This window comes from Corylus avellana, chromosome 4 (genome assembly GCF_965113065.1).
Source record: "Corylus avellana chromosome 4, dhCorAvel1.hap1.2, whole genome shotgun sequence".
In the NCBI taxonomy this organism is placed as follows: Eukaryota; Viridiplantae; Streptophyta; class Magnoliopsida; order Fagales; family Betulaceae; genus Corylus; species Corylus avellana.
In genome coordinates, this window is record NC_142493.1 from 2,967,410 (window position 1) to 2,985,914 (window position 18,505).

The 18,505-nt window shown below is 34.7% G+C and overlaps 3 protein-coding genes across 8 annotated transcripts; 1 reads left to right on the forward strand and 2 right to left on the reverse strand.

Annotated features, from left to right (window-relative positions):
- The first annotated feature begins 7,061 nt into the window (after nucleotides 1–7,061).
- LOC132178914 (ribosome biogenesis protein) lies at nucleotides 7,062–9,961 on the forward strand. Of its 4 annotated transcripts, none has more exons than XM_059591496.2 (6): nucleotides 7,062–7,175; nucleotides 7,267–7,331; nucleotides 7,473–7,534; nucleotides 8,206–8,255; nucleotides 9,294–9,439; nucleotides 9,543–9,961. In XM_059591496.2, the coding sequence occupies exons 2-6, from the start codon at nucleotides 7,312–7,314 to the stop codon at nucleotides 9,745–9,747; spliced, it is 483 nt and encodes a 160-aa protein (XP_059447479.1). In that variant the 5' UTR covers nucleotides 7,062–7,175; nucleotides 7,267–7,311; the 3' UTR covers nucleotides 9,748–9,961. The 4 variants fall into 4 exon arrangements, with proteins under 4 accessions (XP_059447479.1, XP_059447481.1, XP_059447480.1 ...); XM_059591498.2 differs by having other exon boundaries at nucleotides 7,476–7,534; XM_059591497.2 differs by having other exon boundaries at nucleotides 7,293–7,331; nucleotides 7,476–7,534.
- A 464-nt stretch (nucleotides 9,962–10,425) lies between these two features.
- On the reverse strand, nucleotides 10,426–12,676 carry ARFB1A (ADP-ribosylation factor B1A). Of its 3 annotated transcripts, none has more exons than XM_088515317.1 (5): nucleotides 12,313–12,676; nucleotides 11,861–11,931; nucleotides 11,567–11,686; nucleotides 11,291–11,409; nucleotides 10,426–10,735 (listed from the first exon to the last, which is right to left on the reverse strand). In XM_088515317.1, the coding sequence occupies exons 1-5, from the start codon at nucleotides 12,458–12,460 to the stop codon at nucleotides 10,645–10,647; spliced, it is 549 nt and encodes a 182-aa protein (XP_088371443.1). In that variant the 5' UTR covers nucleotides 12,461–12,676; the 3' UTR covers nucleotides 10,426–10,644. The 3 variants fall into 3 exon arrangements, with proteins under 3 accessions (XP_088371443.1, XP_088371442.1, XP_059445480.2); XM_088515316.1 differs by having other exon boundaries at nucleotides 11,861–12,017; nucleotides 12,313–12,398; XM_059589497.2 differs by lacking the exon at nucleotides 12,313–12,676 and having other exon boundaries at nucleotides 11,861–12,254.
- Nucleotides 12,677–14,103: 1,427 nt separating this feature from the next.
- Nucleotides 14,104–18,098, reverse strand: SEP1 (stress enhanced protein 1). The gene is made up of 4 exons (XM_088515318.1): nucleotides 17,943–18,098; nucleotides 17,747–17,857; nucleotides 15,821–15,996; nucleotides 14,104–14,386 (listed from the first exon to the last, which is right to left on the reverse strand). The coding sequence occupies exons 1-4, from the start codon at nucleotides 17,986–17,988 to the stop codon at nucleotides 14,282–14,284; spliced, it is 438 nt and encodes a 145-aa protein (XP_088371444.1). The 5' UTR covers nucleotides 17,989–18,098; the 3' UTR covers nucleotides 14,104–14,281.
- Nucleotides 18,099–18,505: the final 407 nt, after the last annotated feature.

Genomic DNA, 18,505 nt, shown 5'->3' on the forward strand with positions numbered 1-18,505 from the left:
ATGGATGCTTGTGTATAGGATTTTTTTTTTAAAAAAAAATTTTCTGTTTTTGAATCCTTGTCCGATCATGAATGTGTTTGAAAGATTCAGATGTCTTGGAATTTTTCAAAGAGATTGCGGGTGTTAAGGTGTTTGAGCATGTGTTCAGGCGACTTAGGGTGCAAAAACTACCTACTCGAGCACTCTAAAACCCATACTCTTGTTTTATTTTTCGCCTAATTCTCTAAAATTTAAATTTTCCAGAACTTTAAGAAGATTTATATTATTACAAATGGCGTAATAAAAACGTGTTTTGAATCTTCCGTTACAGTTATGCACATAACTGAAGAGCGTTTGTCAGACAGACAGAAATGGCATCTTTCACTTGTTTACATAACTGAAGAGTGTTTGTCAGACAGACAGAAATGTCATCTTTCATTTGTTGCACATAACTGAAGAGTGTTGCACATAACTGAAGAGTGTTTGTCAGACAGACAGAAATGGCATCTTTCACTTGTTTGGGGATAGTTCCATGCGCCATACAGAAGCCTAAAAGTGCTTTTGCTTTTTGATTTTATTTGTATAAATCAAAGTCGTTAATGCAGTTGTTTTTGACATAAGTCGTTTGTAGTTTGGTGTGTGTGTGTGTGTGCAGTGTCGGTGGAACGATTATATTGTTCGAGGATGATGATGAGGTTGGGTTGATTCAACTATTCAACCAATTGTGGTGGTGCATAATGCATACCTGTCCAATCATGAACCTAACCTTCACAACAAAGCTGGTTCTTCTAGCTTTTGCTACCAAATTCTTTGACTGTAGATAATATTGTCAGAATTAGAATCTTGACATTTTGGGTAATATTTGAGGAGTGATGCTAGAAATTATATAACTTTATCTTACAATTATAAGTCTTAACCCGTCCTTAGAATCAACTCTTATACTATATTAATCATTCACATTTATAGCAGCTTTCTAATCTAAAACTCAATCTTTCTACAATCATTAGTCCGGCCATTTATGATTGGGACTAATATCTTCCACGATCTTAATTCTCAAGTATTATTCCATCTTCAGGCATTTTTGTAATTGTTGAATCAAGCCTTTAAGTCATCTTATCTAAAATCAGTAGATGTTAAGTGAAGAAGCTAAAGTCTTTTATGGCATTAAAAATTGCATTCCGCAAGGTATGTTCTAAAAGTTATCCAAGCGAGTAGAGCAGCACTGTTACACTTCAACAGTAATACCATATAATATACATATGCACGAAAGTAGTTTAGAAGGAGAGTTAAAAATTGGTTTTGAGCTTCACATGGGATATTGCTTAGGAAAGACTTAAATGACATCCCCCAACTTTGTTCAAATAACAAAATATGTTTTAATAATAAATGTCAGTTTAATAAATTAAATTAGAGAAATTTTTTCCGACCCATTCACACCGCATACACTAAGTGTACAATGCTAGTTTGAAAGGGTTGGTCCATGATATAGACTCACATTTATGCACGCCACTTGCCAAATTAAATTGTGCCTACTCCTTGAGGAAGTTGACACAATGGGTCCCCTGGATTTCACTTATATTTCAAGATACATAATTACCAACATTTGCAAAAGTAAATTTGTTGCATAGCTTTACAAGGTTCCCCACCTGCAACCAGGACATTTTTCTTTATGCGTGGTAGGGTCTTCGATCTTTTTCTTTTCTATCTTTTTTTTTACCTTTATTTATTTATAGAATACGCTTATCCATTTAAATTTTTCAGATAATTGGTAGTAAAAATTTTGTGCTTGAATATTTTTGTTGGGGTTATTTCATATTGGTTGTGCAATGGGCTGGTGATCAGTTTATAAATGTGAGTAAAAGCTTCACCTTTAGAGTTAATTTTTGGGGTTGAGAGAGACCCAAGACCGCCTAACACTGGTATCAGAGCTTAGATTCAATTAACAAGTCTCAACTCAGCAAGCCACGAGAGAAACAAGTTGTCTCTGATTCGACCCAATGCCCGATATATGAGGAAGAGATTGTGTGGGTTATCTCACATCGGTTGTGGAAGTGGCTGGTAGTCAGTTTATAAGTGTGAGGAAAAACCTTTTCTCTTGAGCTACCTTTTGGAGTTGAGAGAAACCCAAAACCACACAATACTCTCTCTATTTTTTTTTATTCCATATTATTCATCATTGTTCTGTACGGTAATAACAACTGGTATTAGAGCCTAGGTTCAACCAACAAGTCTCGGCTCAACAATCCATGAGAAAAACGGGTTGTCTCTACTCCGACTTAGGGCCCGATGTGTGAGGCTTGTTGGTATTAACCGTTTTAGGTCTCATTGATGCCCTAATAAAATTGGGTCAAGATATGGCTCAATCGGACTTGAGGGAGCGCATGTGGTTCCCACCGTCATATATAGCCCATTATGTGTGGCTCCAAAAGTCAATTGGGCATATGCTACTATGACCACACATAGGTAGAATATATACAATTAACCTCTCCTGCTTGCCTTTTTGAATAGAAAAATAAAATAACCTCACTTATTATGGGAATGTGTAAAAGCTTTTGGTAATTTAACAGTGTCGGTATAACCCTATAAATTCTCCATTTTCTTGGAAAAATGGTAAATGTGTACAAGATAAGTGAGGAGAGTTGATCTCTTTCTCCCAGCTGTGTGTCACAACAAAACTCAAGGACCCCATATGGCCTTCCATGAGTGCTTGTCAACATCTAATTCTCAATATTAGATAGTGGTCGACCAGAAGGTAGAAACAAGTATTCTGGAAGATGCTTCTTTAACCCGCTGCAATTTGGGTCCATCAGAACATCGGAGTGTTTCATGCCGACACCTTCAATAAGTCACTTTTATTAATTTCTATTTCCGTCAGTTTTCTTAACTGAACTACTGACGTGCAGTCAGCTGTACTAATACAGTACTAATATAGTAATATTGGTCATAAAAAAAATAAATAAATAAACTCCAATGTTCACAAAAATATAGAGCCAAACTCGAAATATTCAAGCTTGTTTCACTAAATCATTAAGGTTAATCCATTTAATTAATAAATCAATTCACATACAAGTTATTCTAAAAAATTAAATTAATTTGAAATAGTAAATGTAATAATTTAATTAATACTTTAACATTATTTCTCATGTATGGGTTTAAAGTTAGAGGGAAAAATGAAAAATCAGTCCTTATGATTTATCTGATTTGCAATTAACCCATGTGGTATCAAAATAAATGTAAAACTCCCTAGGTATGCAAAAAGAAAAAAGAAAAAAGAAAATGACAAAGTTTTCCTTCAAACTAGGTTGGAGGAATTTCCTTCAACCTACTCTATAAAAATGACATGTGTCCCTTTTTTTAATAATATATGAGATACACATGAGTTTTTAATAAATTTATTATTGTCTCTGCTATTAAAAAAATATGTGCATCTCACATGTTCAAGAGACACATGTCACTTTTATAAAGTAGGTTAGAGGAAATTCCTCCAACCCAATTTAGAGGAAAACTTTGTCCAAAAAATTAGTTCCTATAATCAAATTCCGTTCACTAACTTAACAGATTATGATAGCGTGAAACGTTAAAGCCAATAAAATTATGCTAAGTCCAGTGTCACACAACAAAGTCTGTTAAATTAGTGGACGAAATTTGACTGTAAGGACTAAATTATTTTGCATTTTGACTATAAAGACTAATTTTGCATTTTTCTCACAGTTTAAACTATCCTTCAACAAATAAGTAATTTTTTTTTTTTTTCCTTTTTTTACTTGGGCAAAATCTTCTACCATGGTGGTAAAAATCTTAAATTTTGAAAAGGACAAAAAGGAGTACTCGTGGGAATCACAATTAGCGAATACCTCGATGCTTTACTTATTTTGGTATTATTAAAATGATTAGTTTCACTAAGATTAAGAAACAACTGTTAATTTTCTAATTAATTATTGTAAACAAAGGATTAGTCAATATATTTTCACCTAAAACTTATTTTATGTTTAGAAGAGGGGGGTTGTTAGGAGGCAAAGATTTCCAAATTAACACCACGGGTTGTTCAACCAATTCTTTATATGAGAAATAACAGTTGGCAAGATGCTTTTTTCTCAACATTAATTCCCCAATAATTCAATCCTCTATAGATATACATGATATCAACAATGGGGAATGAGTTCATTTCCGTTATCAAATTGGGTCGGAGGAAATTTTTCTAATTTAATTTATTAAGTTGATATTTGTTATTATAATATGATTTTTTTCGTGCATTTTTAGTAGGATTAACAAATCTCAACTTAATAGACGAATTAGTCATTATTTTAAAAAATGCATGTAAAAATCATATGCTTTAAAAATATATGTTAATTTAATAGATTGTGTCGAAGAAAAACCCAATTAAATTCATCTAGTCTTCTCTTTTTCTATCTCTTTAATCAAACAATTTTTTTTGATAACAAGGCTTGTTTTCTATTGATTTCATAAAAAGAGAGCATATTGCTCTAACAAAATGATTATATCATAGATACAATGAAAAAGTTCTTCCATTCAAAGTTGATACATACTTTGTTTAACTCTTCAAATGTCATCGTCCCAATCAGTTTCCAGATATGCACCATATTTTGGCAAATTACGTCTCTGGCCGTTGTCTAGTCTAACACAACTTTCTCAACTAGAAAGTGACTTCCTAACTTTTCTATATTCGCTATAAGTGCATTCCCAAATGGAATCAAATGCAAAAGTTACGGTCATTGTTTAATGGATTAAAAAAAGAAAAAGAAAAATGCTATGTTAAAAGAATATATATATATATAAAAGGTGATAAGCACCAACTAGTTGGTGGATATAAAGCACCAAATTAGTGATTAATAAGTTTGGTGATTGGCTGGGGCTTAGTTGAAAGATATCATGAGGGATAACATGCACATGCTTTGTCAACTTACAGCAATATCTGTTAGTTTCAGATGCCTTCAAAATAGTAGATTCCACCAGAAAATTTTTTTTTTTAGAAAAAATCTTGACAACGTACGTGTAGAACATACGTACTATATATGTATGTTGAATGGTCGTGGTCGTGCAATTAAAAATGGGATGTGGGTTTGGCATTTACACCGGAAATAAATAAATAATGCGAAAGGTGGACATATATAGTTTGAAATACATTGAATGTCATCTATCTATGACAATATAATTTATTTTTAGATAATATGAAAATATTAAATTAGTGTGTGTATATATATATATATTGAAGAATAAAATTTAATGTATATAGTTACTACTGACGTGACGGCAATAATAAAATACATAGTCGGCTTCAGCATTTTGATTTGGCTATACTATATTGTAATAGAATTTCCTACAATGCATTCTCTCACCCATCTCCTCACCATCTTTCCTCTTTCAACATCTGGATTTTTTCCCCCCAAAAAAAAAAAAAAAAAATACAAGAGAGAGGAGATGGTGGGAAGAATGCAAAAAAGCATTTGCCATTGTAATATATATTGTAAAAAAAAGGACAGTTTTGGGTCGTAGGAAATTCCTCTAATGTACTAAGGGCCCAATTGGAAATGCGATTTTAAAAATTGTGTTTTTAAAATTACACAGGTATTTGGTAAAACATGTTAAGAAGTTTTTTTTTTTTTTTTTTTATCAATTAAATGTTTTGATAATATTAGCATATAATCAAGGTTTCATGGCCAAATAGGTAAATATTGTCCCAAATATTTTTTAAGCAAAATCGTGATTTTGGTTTAAATTCACACTTTTTAAAATAAACACCCTCTAGTCAGCTTATAGAAATCGCGAATTTTTTTACGATTTTAAAATTTGCATTTTTAAAATTGCAATTCCAAACACTCCAAAATTACGATTTGGTTTAAAAACGCAGATTATTTCTTTAAAAACATACTCTCAAACGGACCCTAAGTATTGGAACATTTGAGGAGACAAAAATACCCCTAAAATATAACTAGGGTTAAATACTAAATTAGTCCCTAGGGTTTCACAACTTTATTTTTTCCCCCCTGGGTTTTCATTTTTATCACAGGAGGTCCCTGTGGTTTTGATAAGTGACCAAATTAGTCCATCCGTTAGTTGACCGTTAGTTGACCGTTAAACTGGACACGTGGACCAATCAGACGTCGACACGTGGCACATATATTAATTTTTTTTTTTAATTAAAAAAAATGTTTTTTTTAAAAAAAAAAATTAAAAAAAAATATATTAAAAAAAAAAAAAAAAGAAAAATCGGAAAAAACTGGGGGTGGCCGAGCCACCCCCTTGGCAATTTGGGGTGGCTCGGCCACCCCCTTTGGCCATGGGGGTGGCCAGGCCACCCCCATCTGGCCGGATGGGGGTGGCCGAGCCACCCCCTGGGCACCAGGGGGTGGCCGAGCCACCCCCTTGGGCCCCAAGGGAGTGGCCGAAACCACCCCCGGTTCCCACTGGGGGTGGCTCGGCCACCCCCATGGAGCCTTGGGGGTGGCCGAGCCACCCCCAGTGGGAACCGGTTGCCAAGGGGGTGGCTCGGCCACCCCCAGTTTTTTCCGATTTTTCTTTTTTTTTTTTTTTTTTTTTTTAATATATTTTTTTTTTTTTTTTTTTAAAAAAAAACATTTTTTTTAATTAAAAAAAAATTAATATATGTGCCACGTGTCGACGTCTGATTGGTCCACGTGTCCAGTTTAACGGTCAACTAACGGTCAACTAATTTGGTCACTTATCAAAACCACAGGGACCTCCTGTGATAAAAATGAAAACCCAAGGGGGAAAAAATAAAGTTGTGAAACCCTAGGGACTAATTTAGTATTTAACCCTATAACTAATTGAATATTATCAAATTCAATTGAACTGGATCTAATTCCCAAGTATCCACTTGACCAATAGGTCCAATACCATGCCAAGAATGTAGTCTTGGCCCTTGGGCTGTGTAATTATGCCCAAACCATATATCTCCATGGGCCAAGTGAACCAACCCGCCAGCCTGACAAATTGGTATCTTTGTATCCACCAATAACAAATTGACAAATCAGCGTGAACACAATAAGACAAATAAGTAAAAACACTGAATTTTTATTCTTATGTCCCTTTGAAAGTAAAACCCTTCACTTTTCCCATTCATCGACCCAGACCGCCTACGCCAGCCACGAATCCGGCCAGCCCAGACGACGCCAGCCAGCCCAATCACTTCTTCCGGCCGCTGCTCCTCTACGCCGGTAAGTTATCCCTCTCTCCGTCTCTCACTCTCTCTCTCTCTCTCTCTTTGTGTGTCACCAGTTGTGTTATTTATTTATTTTTTTTGACAAGGCTTGATATTCATTGTTTGGCCCCAGAAAATCGAAATCTTCAGTGATGGGAAAGTCACGTTCACTGTAAGGCTTTCACATTTGCACCCATTTATTTTTTTAAAATTTTTTATAATAATTTGCTTTTTTTTTTTTGTTTTTTGTTTTTGTTTTTGTTTTTGTTTTTTTTTAATTTTTAAACTTTGTTCTATAATTATGAAAACAAAGCAGACCGGAATCAATGTCCAAATCCGACCTTAAATTCGAGAAGAAGCGCCAGTTCTATGGCAGTAAGTTTGGATTCGTTAACTCTACAATGAGTTTCTTTTCCTACATATATACTGTTTTTTTGTTTGTGTGTGTAAGAGAGATAGTTTGTTGCAATTGTTCAGTTTTTAATGTTTTCTATAAATGAATCAATCTCATTTAGTTAATTTTGCAAAATGAACTAAATACTTTAAGTCAAGGTAAATACTTTCCTTGCAGCTAGAAGCTAAGGAAATTGAAAGAACTTGGAAAAGGGGCAAAGGCAGTTTCTAGCATCGAAGACGTGCTAGTACTTTTAGAACATGTATTTTGCCATGATCGATGTGCTTCCATATTGCCAACTCTTGTTTACTATCTTTTTACTACATTCTTTGATCTTGTGGAGCTTTTTCTGGTCATTCTGTTTCTGTTTTAGGTTTCAATAAATTTTTACTTTCTAAATTTTTAATAATTGTTAGGTACTTGTTACCATAGGGATCGGTTAACAGTAGATTTTTCATTCTTGCTTCAAATGTCTACTCTTGTTAATCACAATCATCAAAATATTTATTATAAAAAATTGTCGATATTTATTTATCAAAAAAAAAAAAAAAAATTGTCCATATTTAACTCCTTCCTTTCTTTTTCTTTTTTTTTTTTGTCTTTCTTTCCATATTTATTTATTTGACCTTTTTATTTTTGTGAAATTATGCAGAGGTTAGAGAGACTGTTGCTGCCTTGAGTGCCCAGAAGGCTATTGGTAAGGTAAGATTCTTAGATTAACTTTCTCGTTGATTATCTTTATACGATAGCCTCTATTAGTTCAGTATAATTTTGATATATGGATTTGCTTTGAATCAAAGTTTCTGTCTTTGATGGAGGAACTTCACCATATTAGTATAACATGTACTGAAAGTTTCAAGGAAGAAAGTTTTTTATGGTGCTGTAACTTTTTGCCACATTGTAAATAGTGTCTTCATGCACATTTTCTTTGCCTATGTTTCTTTGAGATGCTTTAACATTGGTAAATTTTGCACTTTGCTACAAGCATAGCACTTTTTGTGAAGACATAGCTCCTATCTTCTAGAATTGAGGCCTTACCCTCAGAACAGAAGTTGCAACTAAAAGTGAGCTAATATAGGAGTCAATAAGATTTAGAAGTATCCAAACACAAAATAGGGTGGAACGTGAGGTCATGGGTCAAGACCCATGAGGTGCATGTCTAACTTAGAAAAAAAATGTCAAAAGTATCAGATTTTGACAGTGGTTTAACGTGAAGCGGATTGGCATAAAGTTTTGGCATACATGAAATAGATTATATGTATGCAGTAATGCAATTTTTCCAAAATGCAAGGATATAATAAACAAATTTCAATCAAGTTTCAAGTGTTATATGGATTATGTTTATAGCTGTATTATTAAGAAGTGACATAAATACTTTTGGAGGACAAGCTGTATTTGAGAAAAAATTTAACTGGAACTTCAGTATATGATAAATGGATAATATGCAACTTCTTAGGAGACATCCGAATAAAAAAGAACCCATGGTGGTCCATAAGTTTTATAAAGCCTTGAAAACCATGGTGTTTCTTTCTTTTGGGAAATCCCTCAGACCGTGTTGTTTTTCAAAAGTTCCAGAGTAATTTGTAGAATGGTGTATTAGAGTTGTTTACTTTTATTTGATATACGAATTTGAGGTGTTCGTTTGTTGTGGCGAGAGTTATGCATGGCACTTACAGAATTTATTTTTGAATTATATTGATACTTTTTATCATGTTAAGTATCCAATTTATGTTCCATCAGAAGAAGAAACATCGAAGGGGGCAGAAGAAGTTGAAAGTATATGATCTCTCTTCCCTCTCAGAGTTCCTTCCTGAGTTGAAGACTCCGCAGCAACCAACTCCTGCAGCTGAGTTCAACCTGAATTGTAAATCTCGGCAAAAGTTAATGTGAGTACTTCAATTCATCGATTTACATACAGTTGCACATATTAGTTTTTCTCGGTATTCTGTTATTCAAATCTCTTATGTAGTAATGGTTTCCTGTCATCAGCTTGAAGGAAGGTAAACAGTTGAGTGCAGTTCTTAACCATCCTGCTTTCCGGTTGGATCCTCTGGCTGCCATTTATCAACACCTGCAGAGCACACAACCGGTTACAGATGAGAAACCAAAGAAAAGGAAAAACAAGAATGGAGGGAAGAAGAGAAAAGAGAAGAAGTCTAAGGTTTCAGATGGGCCTCAATCTATGGTTATGTGATTTAAAAGATAAGCTTTCCCATTCTGCTTCTTTGACATATTTGTTCATATCAAGTTTTAAAAGTTTAGAATGCTCACAATTTGGAATGTAAAATACACTTGCCTTTCTGTAGAGATACTATTAATCTGAACAGTGTAATTTTTCTTTTCCTTTTTCTGTCAAGAATATATTTGAGAAGGAAATATCATCTGGTTTTTGAAGCCTTTCATTTTTAGTACTCAACTGCAATTTTTCTTTTCCTTTTTCTGTCAAGAATATATTATATATTTGGGAAGGAAATATCATCTGGTTTTTGAACCCTTTCATTGTTAGTGCTCAACTGCTCTGAATATAGGGAGGATTTATGCCTTTTGAGACAGAAACATTAAACATGGATGGTAGTAGTTTAGCTGACGTAGTTCCGTGTAGGGAAACTTTCGAGGATGCGGTGCACGGGACCGAGGTTTACTCTGCAGGGGTGGGTCTGAACAGCCTTGCCTTGGAGAGGTTCTAAGTAGTTTAACTAACGTAGTCATTTTTGTTGGTGCAATATATGATGTTCATAATGTCATTGACTCTTGTTTCCAGACAAATTTATCAGAGATTTTTTTGGTCATTCATTGAATGCAAAGATGAAGAATATGAATCTTTATATTGAATCAGAACATTCGAAATTCGAGTCATACAAGTAAGCTGAAAATAAAGTGGATTTGCTTGGAATTTTAAGGAGCAGAAAAGAAGAAAGATCCTCTTTTAATATGCCTTGAGTTTTGTTTTCTTCATATTTTATCCTATATACTAAATTTTGGATATGGTCAGGAGAAACCAACTCTCCACTGAGCCTTCCTTTATGAGGGTTTCCAAAAAAATTGTGTTCTCGTTCCACTCATCCACTGAGTATTTTGTAAGAGACATATATCATGAAGCCTTGCTAGAGAAGTTGCTGGATAGCCAATCAAGACCTTCGTGTAGCCCTTGGCCGGCGATGGCAGAAGTACTCTGGATGTACCTGCACATAGATAATAAATTAAAGCCACTAATCCAATTACATGCATCGAGGGGAATCCCATCTTAAAAAAATTAAAAAAATTAAAAAAATGCTCTTAATTCATGATTTGGAGTGCGTTTGGCGCCCCAAAATTTTAAACAAAATTGTAGAAAGTGTTCTATTTGAGAGCTCATTTGAAAAATTGCGATTTGAAAACGTAAAACATGTAAGATTATGCATTTTAAAATCGCAAAAACAACTCATTTTTACTGATGTTACTAAATGTTTAACTGCGTCATTTTTATTAATTATGTTTTAAAATTGTTATTTTTTGAAACCACGGACACTGGGATGAATTTTTATGCTTTTGCTTTTGTTATTTATGTCAAAAGGGATTTCTTCTGGCATTCTTCTTATAACTATATTTCTCTCATCCAAAGGGTTTTAAGTTTGAGGAGTGAAAATTTGAGGAGTGAAAATTTGTAAATGCACTTCACAGAAAGGAGGCCTGAAGGGGGAGAGAACATAGAATCATTTATTTTCTCTTTGATGTTTTCAAGGAAAGCCAATGCTTACCAACGTCGCTGATGGAGTGTGTGTAGGCCAAGTTTGTCCGCAACCTCAGCAACACCCAGAGAATTTGGAAGGTCCTGCTTATTGGCAAAGACAAGAAGAATGGCATTCCGCAGTTCAAACTGAAAAAGCGATAAAAGTTTGTTAAATTATCTGTACGTTATTTCAAAAGCTTAAGTTGATAGACCGAAAGCATGAAATATTTAATTGAAAACGTGGGTACGTAATTGTTTAAATTAAGGTTATCTCAAAAGCTTAAGCGGATAAAAAAATTGTAACCTCGCCGAGAATACGATGCAGCTCATTGCGGGCTTCCGAAATTCTCTCCCTATCATTGCTGTCCACGACAAAGACTAGTCCTTGAATATTTTGAAAGTAATGTCTCCACAAAGCTCGAATCTGCAGATTAGTAATAATGTCTGAAGCATTTCCCATTGTTAAATTTCATAAAACATAATGAAAAAAACCATTATTGTTTTTCAGAAGATTGGTTTTTGTTCATCAATATGGCTGTATCTGGTATATATATATATACATACATATACATCAAATAGAAAGACATCAAGTTGGTACCTTATCTTGTCCTCCCAAATCCCAGACAGTGAAGTTAATGTTTTTGTACTCAACTGTCTCCACGTTAAAACCTGGTCCATGACAAATGCAGCCAATACACATCATCACCTGTGACATGGCAGTCTTCATTGTGTAGCAGTTTGGAAGATGGTTCCATCTGCATATATATAACGTGGTGTATCTAAAGAGACAGAAATGAGGATGGTTGCCATTGGTTGCTTTCATAATTTATTAGATTTATTTACTTTTTTCTAATTTGATGTTTCTTTTGTATGCTTTCCGTGTACTTAGATTCCGCCTTTACATAAGATAGAGAAGGAAGAAATGCAGAAAGAAGTAATATTTCTAGCTGAACTTTCAAATATCTCAGGCTTAAGCATCAGAAGAAGAGATAGCTTCATTAAGGAACCGTAGGCTTCATAATTAAGGTAAAGAGTTTTTAAGGTAGTTACCAACTGTTGGTGTGGATGTGACAACTTCTCCCAGTTTTAACTTGTACAAGATTGTTGTCTTGCCGGAGGCATCAAGACCCACCATCAGAATCCTCATTTCACATTTGGGAAGAAACCTCTTTGCCAGTCGGGATATGGTAGCACCCATGGCACAATATGAACAGAAGAGATGAAGAAGGATATTTAAGAAAGAAAATGGACAGTTTCAGCAATATGAGGAGAGAACTCATGAAACACAGAAACAGGACACAAATTTAAGGAGAAACATAAACAGGGCCAATGGGATGTTGATGGGTGAGAAAAGGCAGAGGAGAATAAATTCTGATTCCAAGACAGGAAAGTTATTCGACTTCCAATGGTAGCTGCCAAGAATGAGAAACCTTAGATTATATTATATTGGTGTAGATGGAGATGGCCAAAAATCTGTCGGTTGCCTTAAAGTTAAAGGTTACATATTTGACATTTTAAAAGGCCAGGATCTTTGTGTCTAACAAAGCTAAAACAAAAGCTTCTTTCTCAAAAAGCACTTGGAGTGATGCCCTGACAGTAGCTGATTGCTTACAGATCAAGATGAGTCCTACTTCTCAAGATATCTTTCTGGAATCCAATCTGTTTAAATAATAATAACTTATAATAATACAGTTGTTTTATTCTCCTTGCTGATCAAACCCTTTTCTCAACCCTGTGCAGAAAGTTAGAACCTAACATTCCCAGTATCACTAAGTAATCTATTACTTAGTGACTAAACCATTTGAAGCTGTTCCTCTTTTACTTTTCTTCCTTCTCCATTATTAAGGATTTTTTTTTTATCTAAATATAATACCATTTGTGAACAATATTTCTCAAGATAATGCTATTCTGGTTTATTTTCCAAATTGATATCCTTTACACACAGATGCCATACTGGCCAGAAGAACGAAAAAGGGTAGGTAAAAAAAAAAAAAAAAAAAAGATGTAAAAAGCAACTATGTTCTCACTAACCATATGGATCATGCAATATTTGTAAATATTTTATGTGGTGCTTAGAGTTGGAACAATGAGACAATTACCAAAGTTTATAGGAACAAATTTTCACACTCATAATTTAACTAAATGAGCCGCGTTTTCTTTTTGTTGGATCTTTGCCTTGTTGGATCTTTCCCTTGACAGTGGAAAAGATCCTTATCATTTTTTATGTAATTTATTTGACCCTTTTCTCATGTATTAATTTAATTTAATTTTTTTTTTTAAAAAAAAAAGAGTGGGACACAGAAATCAACATATTTTAGATCTTATCAAATTCAAACATGATTAGAACACATTTGTTTTTGACATTAGACGTTTAATTGTTATATTCACAAGTGGGGATATTTGTCCCATTAATAAAACTTATCTTCCAACAAGATGTTTACAAAGTGGATTAATTACATTAAGGAGTTTGATATCCTGTAGATCTCAAAAAAAAAAAAAAAAATTATACAATGTCTGAGACAGGCAGCCAATCAAAATTTGAAGACTATTGAAGCATCAAAGATCGTTGTCAACAATAGCCATGATTACACCAATTGACAGAATTCATTAACGATGAACAATCCATGCATTACAAATGATTTATTTATTACTAAGAGTTGTAGTTGTCATTTAAGCATTTTTTTTTTTTTTTAATGCGCAAAAAAGGTTTTGTGACATAAACATATTCCATTCAGAAACGAAATCAACTCAGATGATTATAAGAAATATTTTCTACATATCGCATTATGTTAGAAAAAAAGAAAAAACCCCTCCAGTGTAGCACTTAAAAACATGTGAAAGTAACACCACAGAAAAGCCTTTATCTAGATTTTAAAACTTTCCATATCTTGGAACATTCTCAAGTCTTAATGCCATTGTTTGGAACTGAGATAACTATAATCACAAATGAACAAAAATGTAATCTAGTGGATATTTCAGAATTACAGACTTTACAAACATGAAGAGACCTACAATGTGATCAATCTTTTGAAGCAGACTGGAAGATAAAAATTGCTGTCAAAACGCCCACCAATCCTGTAACTGCCAAGGCTACTGTAGGCAGGGGACTTGTGAGCCCAAAATTCTGCAAAAATCAAAATATACAATGATTTTATAAATAAATGTTCATGACTGTGATATTGTCTGTTTATAATTGGTTGTAGTGTGCTTCTACTTCTGTGTGGAGAAAGAGAGAGACAGAAGGGTGCAGTTTCTAGCTACCAATTGGTTTGGTTGACCAGCCAGCTCTCTCAGCTACTAACACCATCAATTTTTTAGGGTTGATGTGGTGGGGGGGGGGGGGGGGGGGCGGGGCGGATTTTGGCGTTGGAGATGGAGTTTAGAAAGCGATGGTGTTGGCTATGGCGGCAGTGGATTTGGGTGTATGTAGATGAGTTTGGTGAAGAGCAACTGTGAGAATACGGTGTTTTATATGGATGTTGCCAAGTTGGTTTTCTTTGGATCCTCAGCACCAATGATACTCGATGTTGTCGGTTTTGTTACTTCCGAAAGTGCACCGGCCCATCAAAATGTCAAAAACCAACAGATGTTGTTCGGTTTCTGGTGGGACATGTTGATTGGTTGGTTATCTGTATTTTATGACCGCCCCTGTCCAGGAGAAGAGACTTAGGAACCTCTTTTTTCACTCTTTACTTTGTGCATTGTCATGGATTAGATACACCATTCCTTTTCTGGCCAAAAAGGTATATATGTACAAACACACAAAGGAACACTTTCCCCTTGTGGTATCAACTGTTGACTTTTAAAAAAGGGACTCAAAATGCTCAACAGGAAAGAATAAACTAATAATCATCCAAAAGGCATCTTACGTTTAAGAGGTACTAAAACACAACAATAGCCAAGAGTTTCCATGATCTCCACACCAAAGCCTCTGGGCTTGAAGGTTCCCAAGACTTGAAAAAATGGGACTACAGGACAGTTAGCTCAGACATCATCCAGTGTCCAAGGCAAACCTCATTAAAATGATTTCAATCAGCCATGCCATACGCATCATTCTCTCTGAGGGATGGGTTATGCATGTGTCTAAACATAAGAATGGAGGGATGGGGAGATGAGAGGGGCAGGGGTGGATTTGTTTGATCAAGGAGGCTTCACTCAAATGATTAAACCAAAATGATTTTGTCTTGTTCTAAATTTGATCAAATAATTTACATATGATGCTTTTGATAGAGGAAAAGATCATCATTAGAGTCTCAATTAGTTATTTACACTTTAAAGCAACATTTTATGAGCTTCTGTAATAAATAAAACCATAGCACATTGAGTAAACTTTTGTAACATTTGATACACTGGGATTACTAAATGTAAAACATATAAAAAATTTACTCATTTTGATTTCTTGATGATTTTAATACTTTGGTATTTCTGTTAATTCTGCTTTGTATAAAACTGTATCCCACCTCCTCAACACGACAACCAATGCTGATACTAAACTATGCATGAAATTAAAAGTAAATAGCTTTTGCTTGGATCTACAAACCCAAAGCAAGTACCATACCTCCAGAAGTCCCTTGCCAGTCGCTATCTCAACAGTAATAGCCACTGCAAAGCCAACCATTGCAAGCCGGCCTAGCCATACATCCAAACTGTTGTCCTGGGTACCTTGCTCACATCTTATGGAAACGGACCTAGCTTTGTATGCAATCCTCTTTTGACAATAAGTTCTTCGTATCACTACAAACGAAAGCAAGCATCAGCTCTCACCCGATTAACTTGAAATGTCAGATAGTGATACGTCAGTTGTCAAGAATATTATGGCAGATTTCAAACTAATTTACAAATAGTTAAAACTTTTCTTTTTGTATTTTCTCTTAGCATTCATAAAGGGGAAAATGACCAGGTTTAGACGGGCATTTTAATGACAGATATGCAGTCTGAACTTCAAGAGCATGAAAAAGAAAAACTGCTAAACATCACATCTGTAGAGGTCTTGTCAACCAAGTATTTAAGACCAAAGCTCATGAGCTTGAAAACAGGAGGATAAATGGATTAATTGAATCAATGAGCGTGTTGCTAGCAAACATGTTCGTCATTTGCATGGTAAGCAAAGAGATTGCAACATAATTATCACAACCGAAGTACCTTAGATATGATAATAGAAATACAGTTACACAAATATCTCAAACATGAGATTATCACCAGAATTGTAAGAAATGTTGCTACCATAGTTGATTCTTAAAGAGAGATAACGATTAAAATAAAATGACTTAGAATATTGGTCATAATAAACAATTTAAGCCTAATGTGATGTCGTAAATAGAAACTAGACGAGAACTATTAATAGACCATAAAAAACACAGCTATTGTGAAATGGTTGTGAAAGTACTCAGGTAAATCACTAAGGAAGGTGATTTTGATCATTGCATATACGCTGGTGTACCATCACAGGAAAAACCAGTATCAAAATCTAGCTAAGATGACAAATATTGATATCAAAATAAAAACATAGAGATATTTATAAGTAAATTTAACCAAAAAGGGAAAATGAAAAAGAAGGGAAGGACCCAAAGCCAAGTATGCAAAAAGAATACACGAGAGAACCACCTCTGTCAAAAGAAAGAAGAAAAGGCAATCCTAAAGTGAAGAGGAGGAGGCGGGTTCAGTCTTCCAAGAATGGTGCATAGGAAATAAGCTGGGAGGTGTATGAAACAGGGCATGCAGATTAATGAAATGCTTTGAAATGGTCACCAATCAATTGATTGAATCAGCATCTTCTTATTACATGGTCTCTCTAGGTTCTAGAGTGTGTAATTTCTTTTTTTTACCACAATTTGTTACTGAACAAGGGGCTCTTATATTGTTATATGAAGATAAAGCCTAGTTAATTTCCTTCAGAAATCACTTGATAATATCCACTACTTGGTGATTTAACACGATAAGCTTTTAGGATAATTGGCAATTTAACAAAATATCAAAGCAAAAGTCCCGAGTGTGATACTTGGCTCCGCCATTCACCTCCTATTTCAATTAAACATTCCATGTGTTGGACTAACTTATTAAAAAAAAAATTTGAGAAAAAGTGTTAGAATATTATTTAAATAATTAAATCTACAATTTTCTATCAACTTAAACAAGCTTTTGGAACAACTGTTGAATTGCTATTTAGTACACAATTTTGAAATTTTATGGAATCGTTCCAGTCATTCTGCCTTAAAGATAATAACTTTCAGCCCATATAAATTGTTTGTTTGTTTAGCACTTTTTTTCATTTCAAAGCCCACTTGGTGTCCCACCAAGTTAAGCTTCAGAGAAAGAGAGAGACTTAAAGGGTGCTTGCTTATCACCCATTTACAGTGTGATTTTTCACAATCAGTTAGTTTTGGGTTCGACAAATAGTACCACACTTCCTTTCAGAGACATATCATGAACACCTGGTGGAAACAAAAAGAAAAAAAAAAAAAAAAAATCAAATTAGCATCCTTACAAAGCGGAGAACCGGTGGTGAAGGATGACCCACGTAGTGAAAACTTGGAAAGAGGAAGCCGAGGATTTGCAGCAGGAGCTTTGGCCATGGCTGAGCTAAGAGCATAAACATCTGCAACATAAATACATAATTCTCACTATCTGAAAGTATAAGGCAAATGGGAATTCCAGAAACTCAGAGAGAGAGAGAGGGTTACCGCGGAAGGAAAGGGAGAGAGAGGCGGAGATTTGAGCAGAGGCCATTTGAGAGGAGCTGTTTGTGGCGCCACAGGAAAGCCTCTCAGCTGCTATCGCTTTTATGGGAAGTGAGCAGCTGAGCTTTGTGAAGATTGACCTTACATATTTTTGGATTGGGGGAATGTGACACGTCACCATACACAGACAAGATGGGGCGCGGCATTGGTGAGAGTTGGGCCGACAATTTAACTCGTGACTCGTAAACTTATAAGAAAACCACACTTAATTTTATGATTAGGGACCGTTTAGGTTAAACGGGTTCGGATTATGGGTTGTTTCAACCCGCATGTTTGACCTATATATATATATATATATTCTCAAATTTGTATTTATACGTTTAAATGTGTTTACGGGTCGGGTTTGGTCGGGCCGGGTCAAGTTAAAACCTATTAACATCTAAATTAATCATGTTCGTGTGTCATGTCGTGTCAACCCGACATGACACATTTATCTAAACAGGTTACATATATCGTATTGTGTTACTTGTTAAGAAAACGTGTTGTGTTCGAGTTTGGGTATTCGA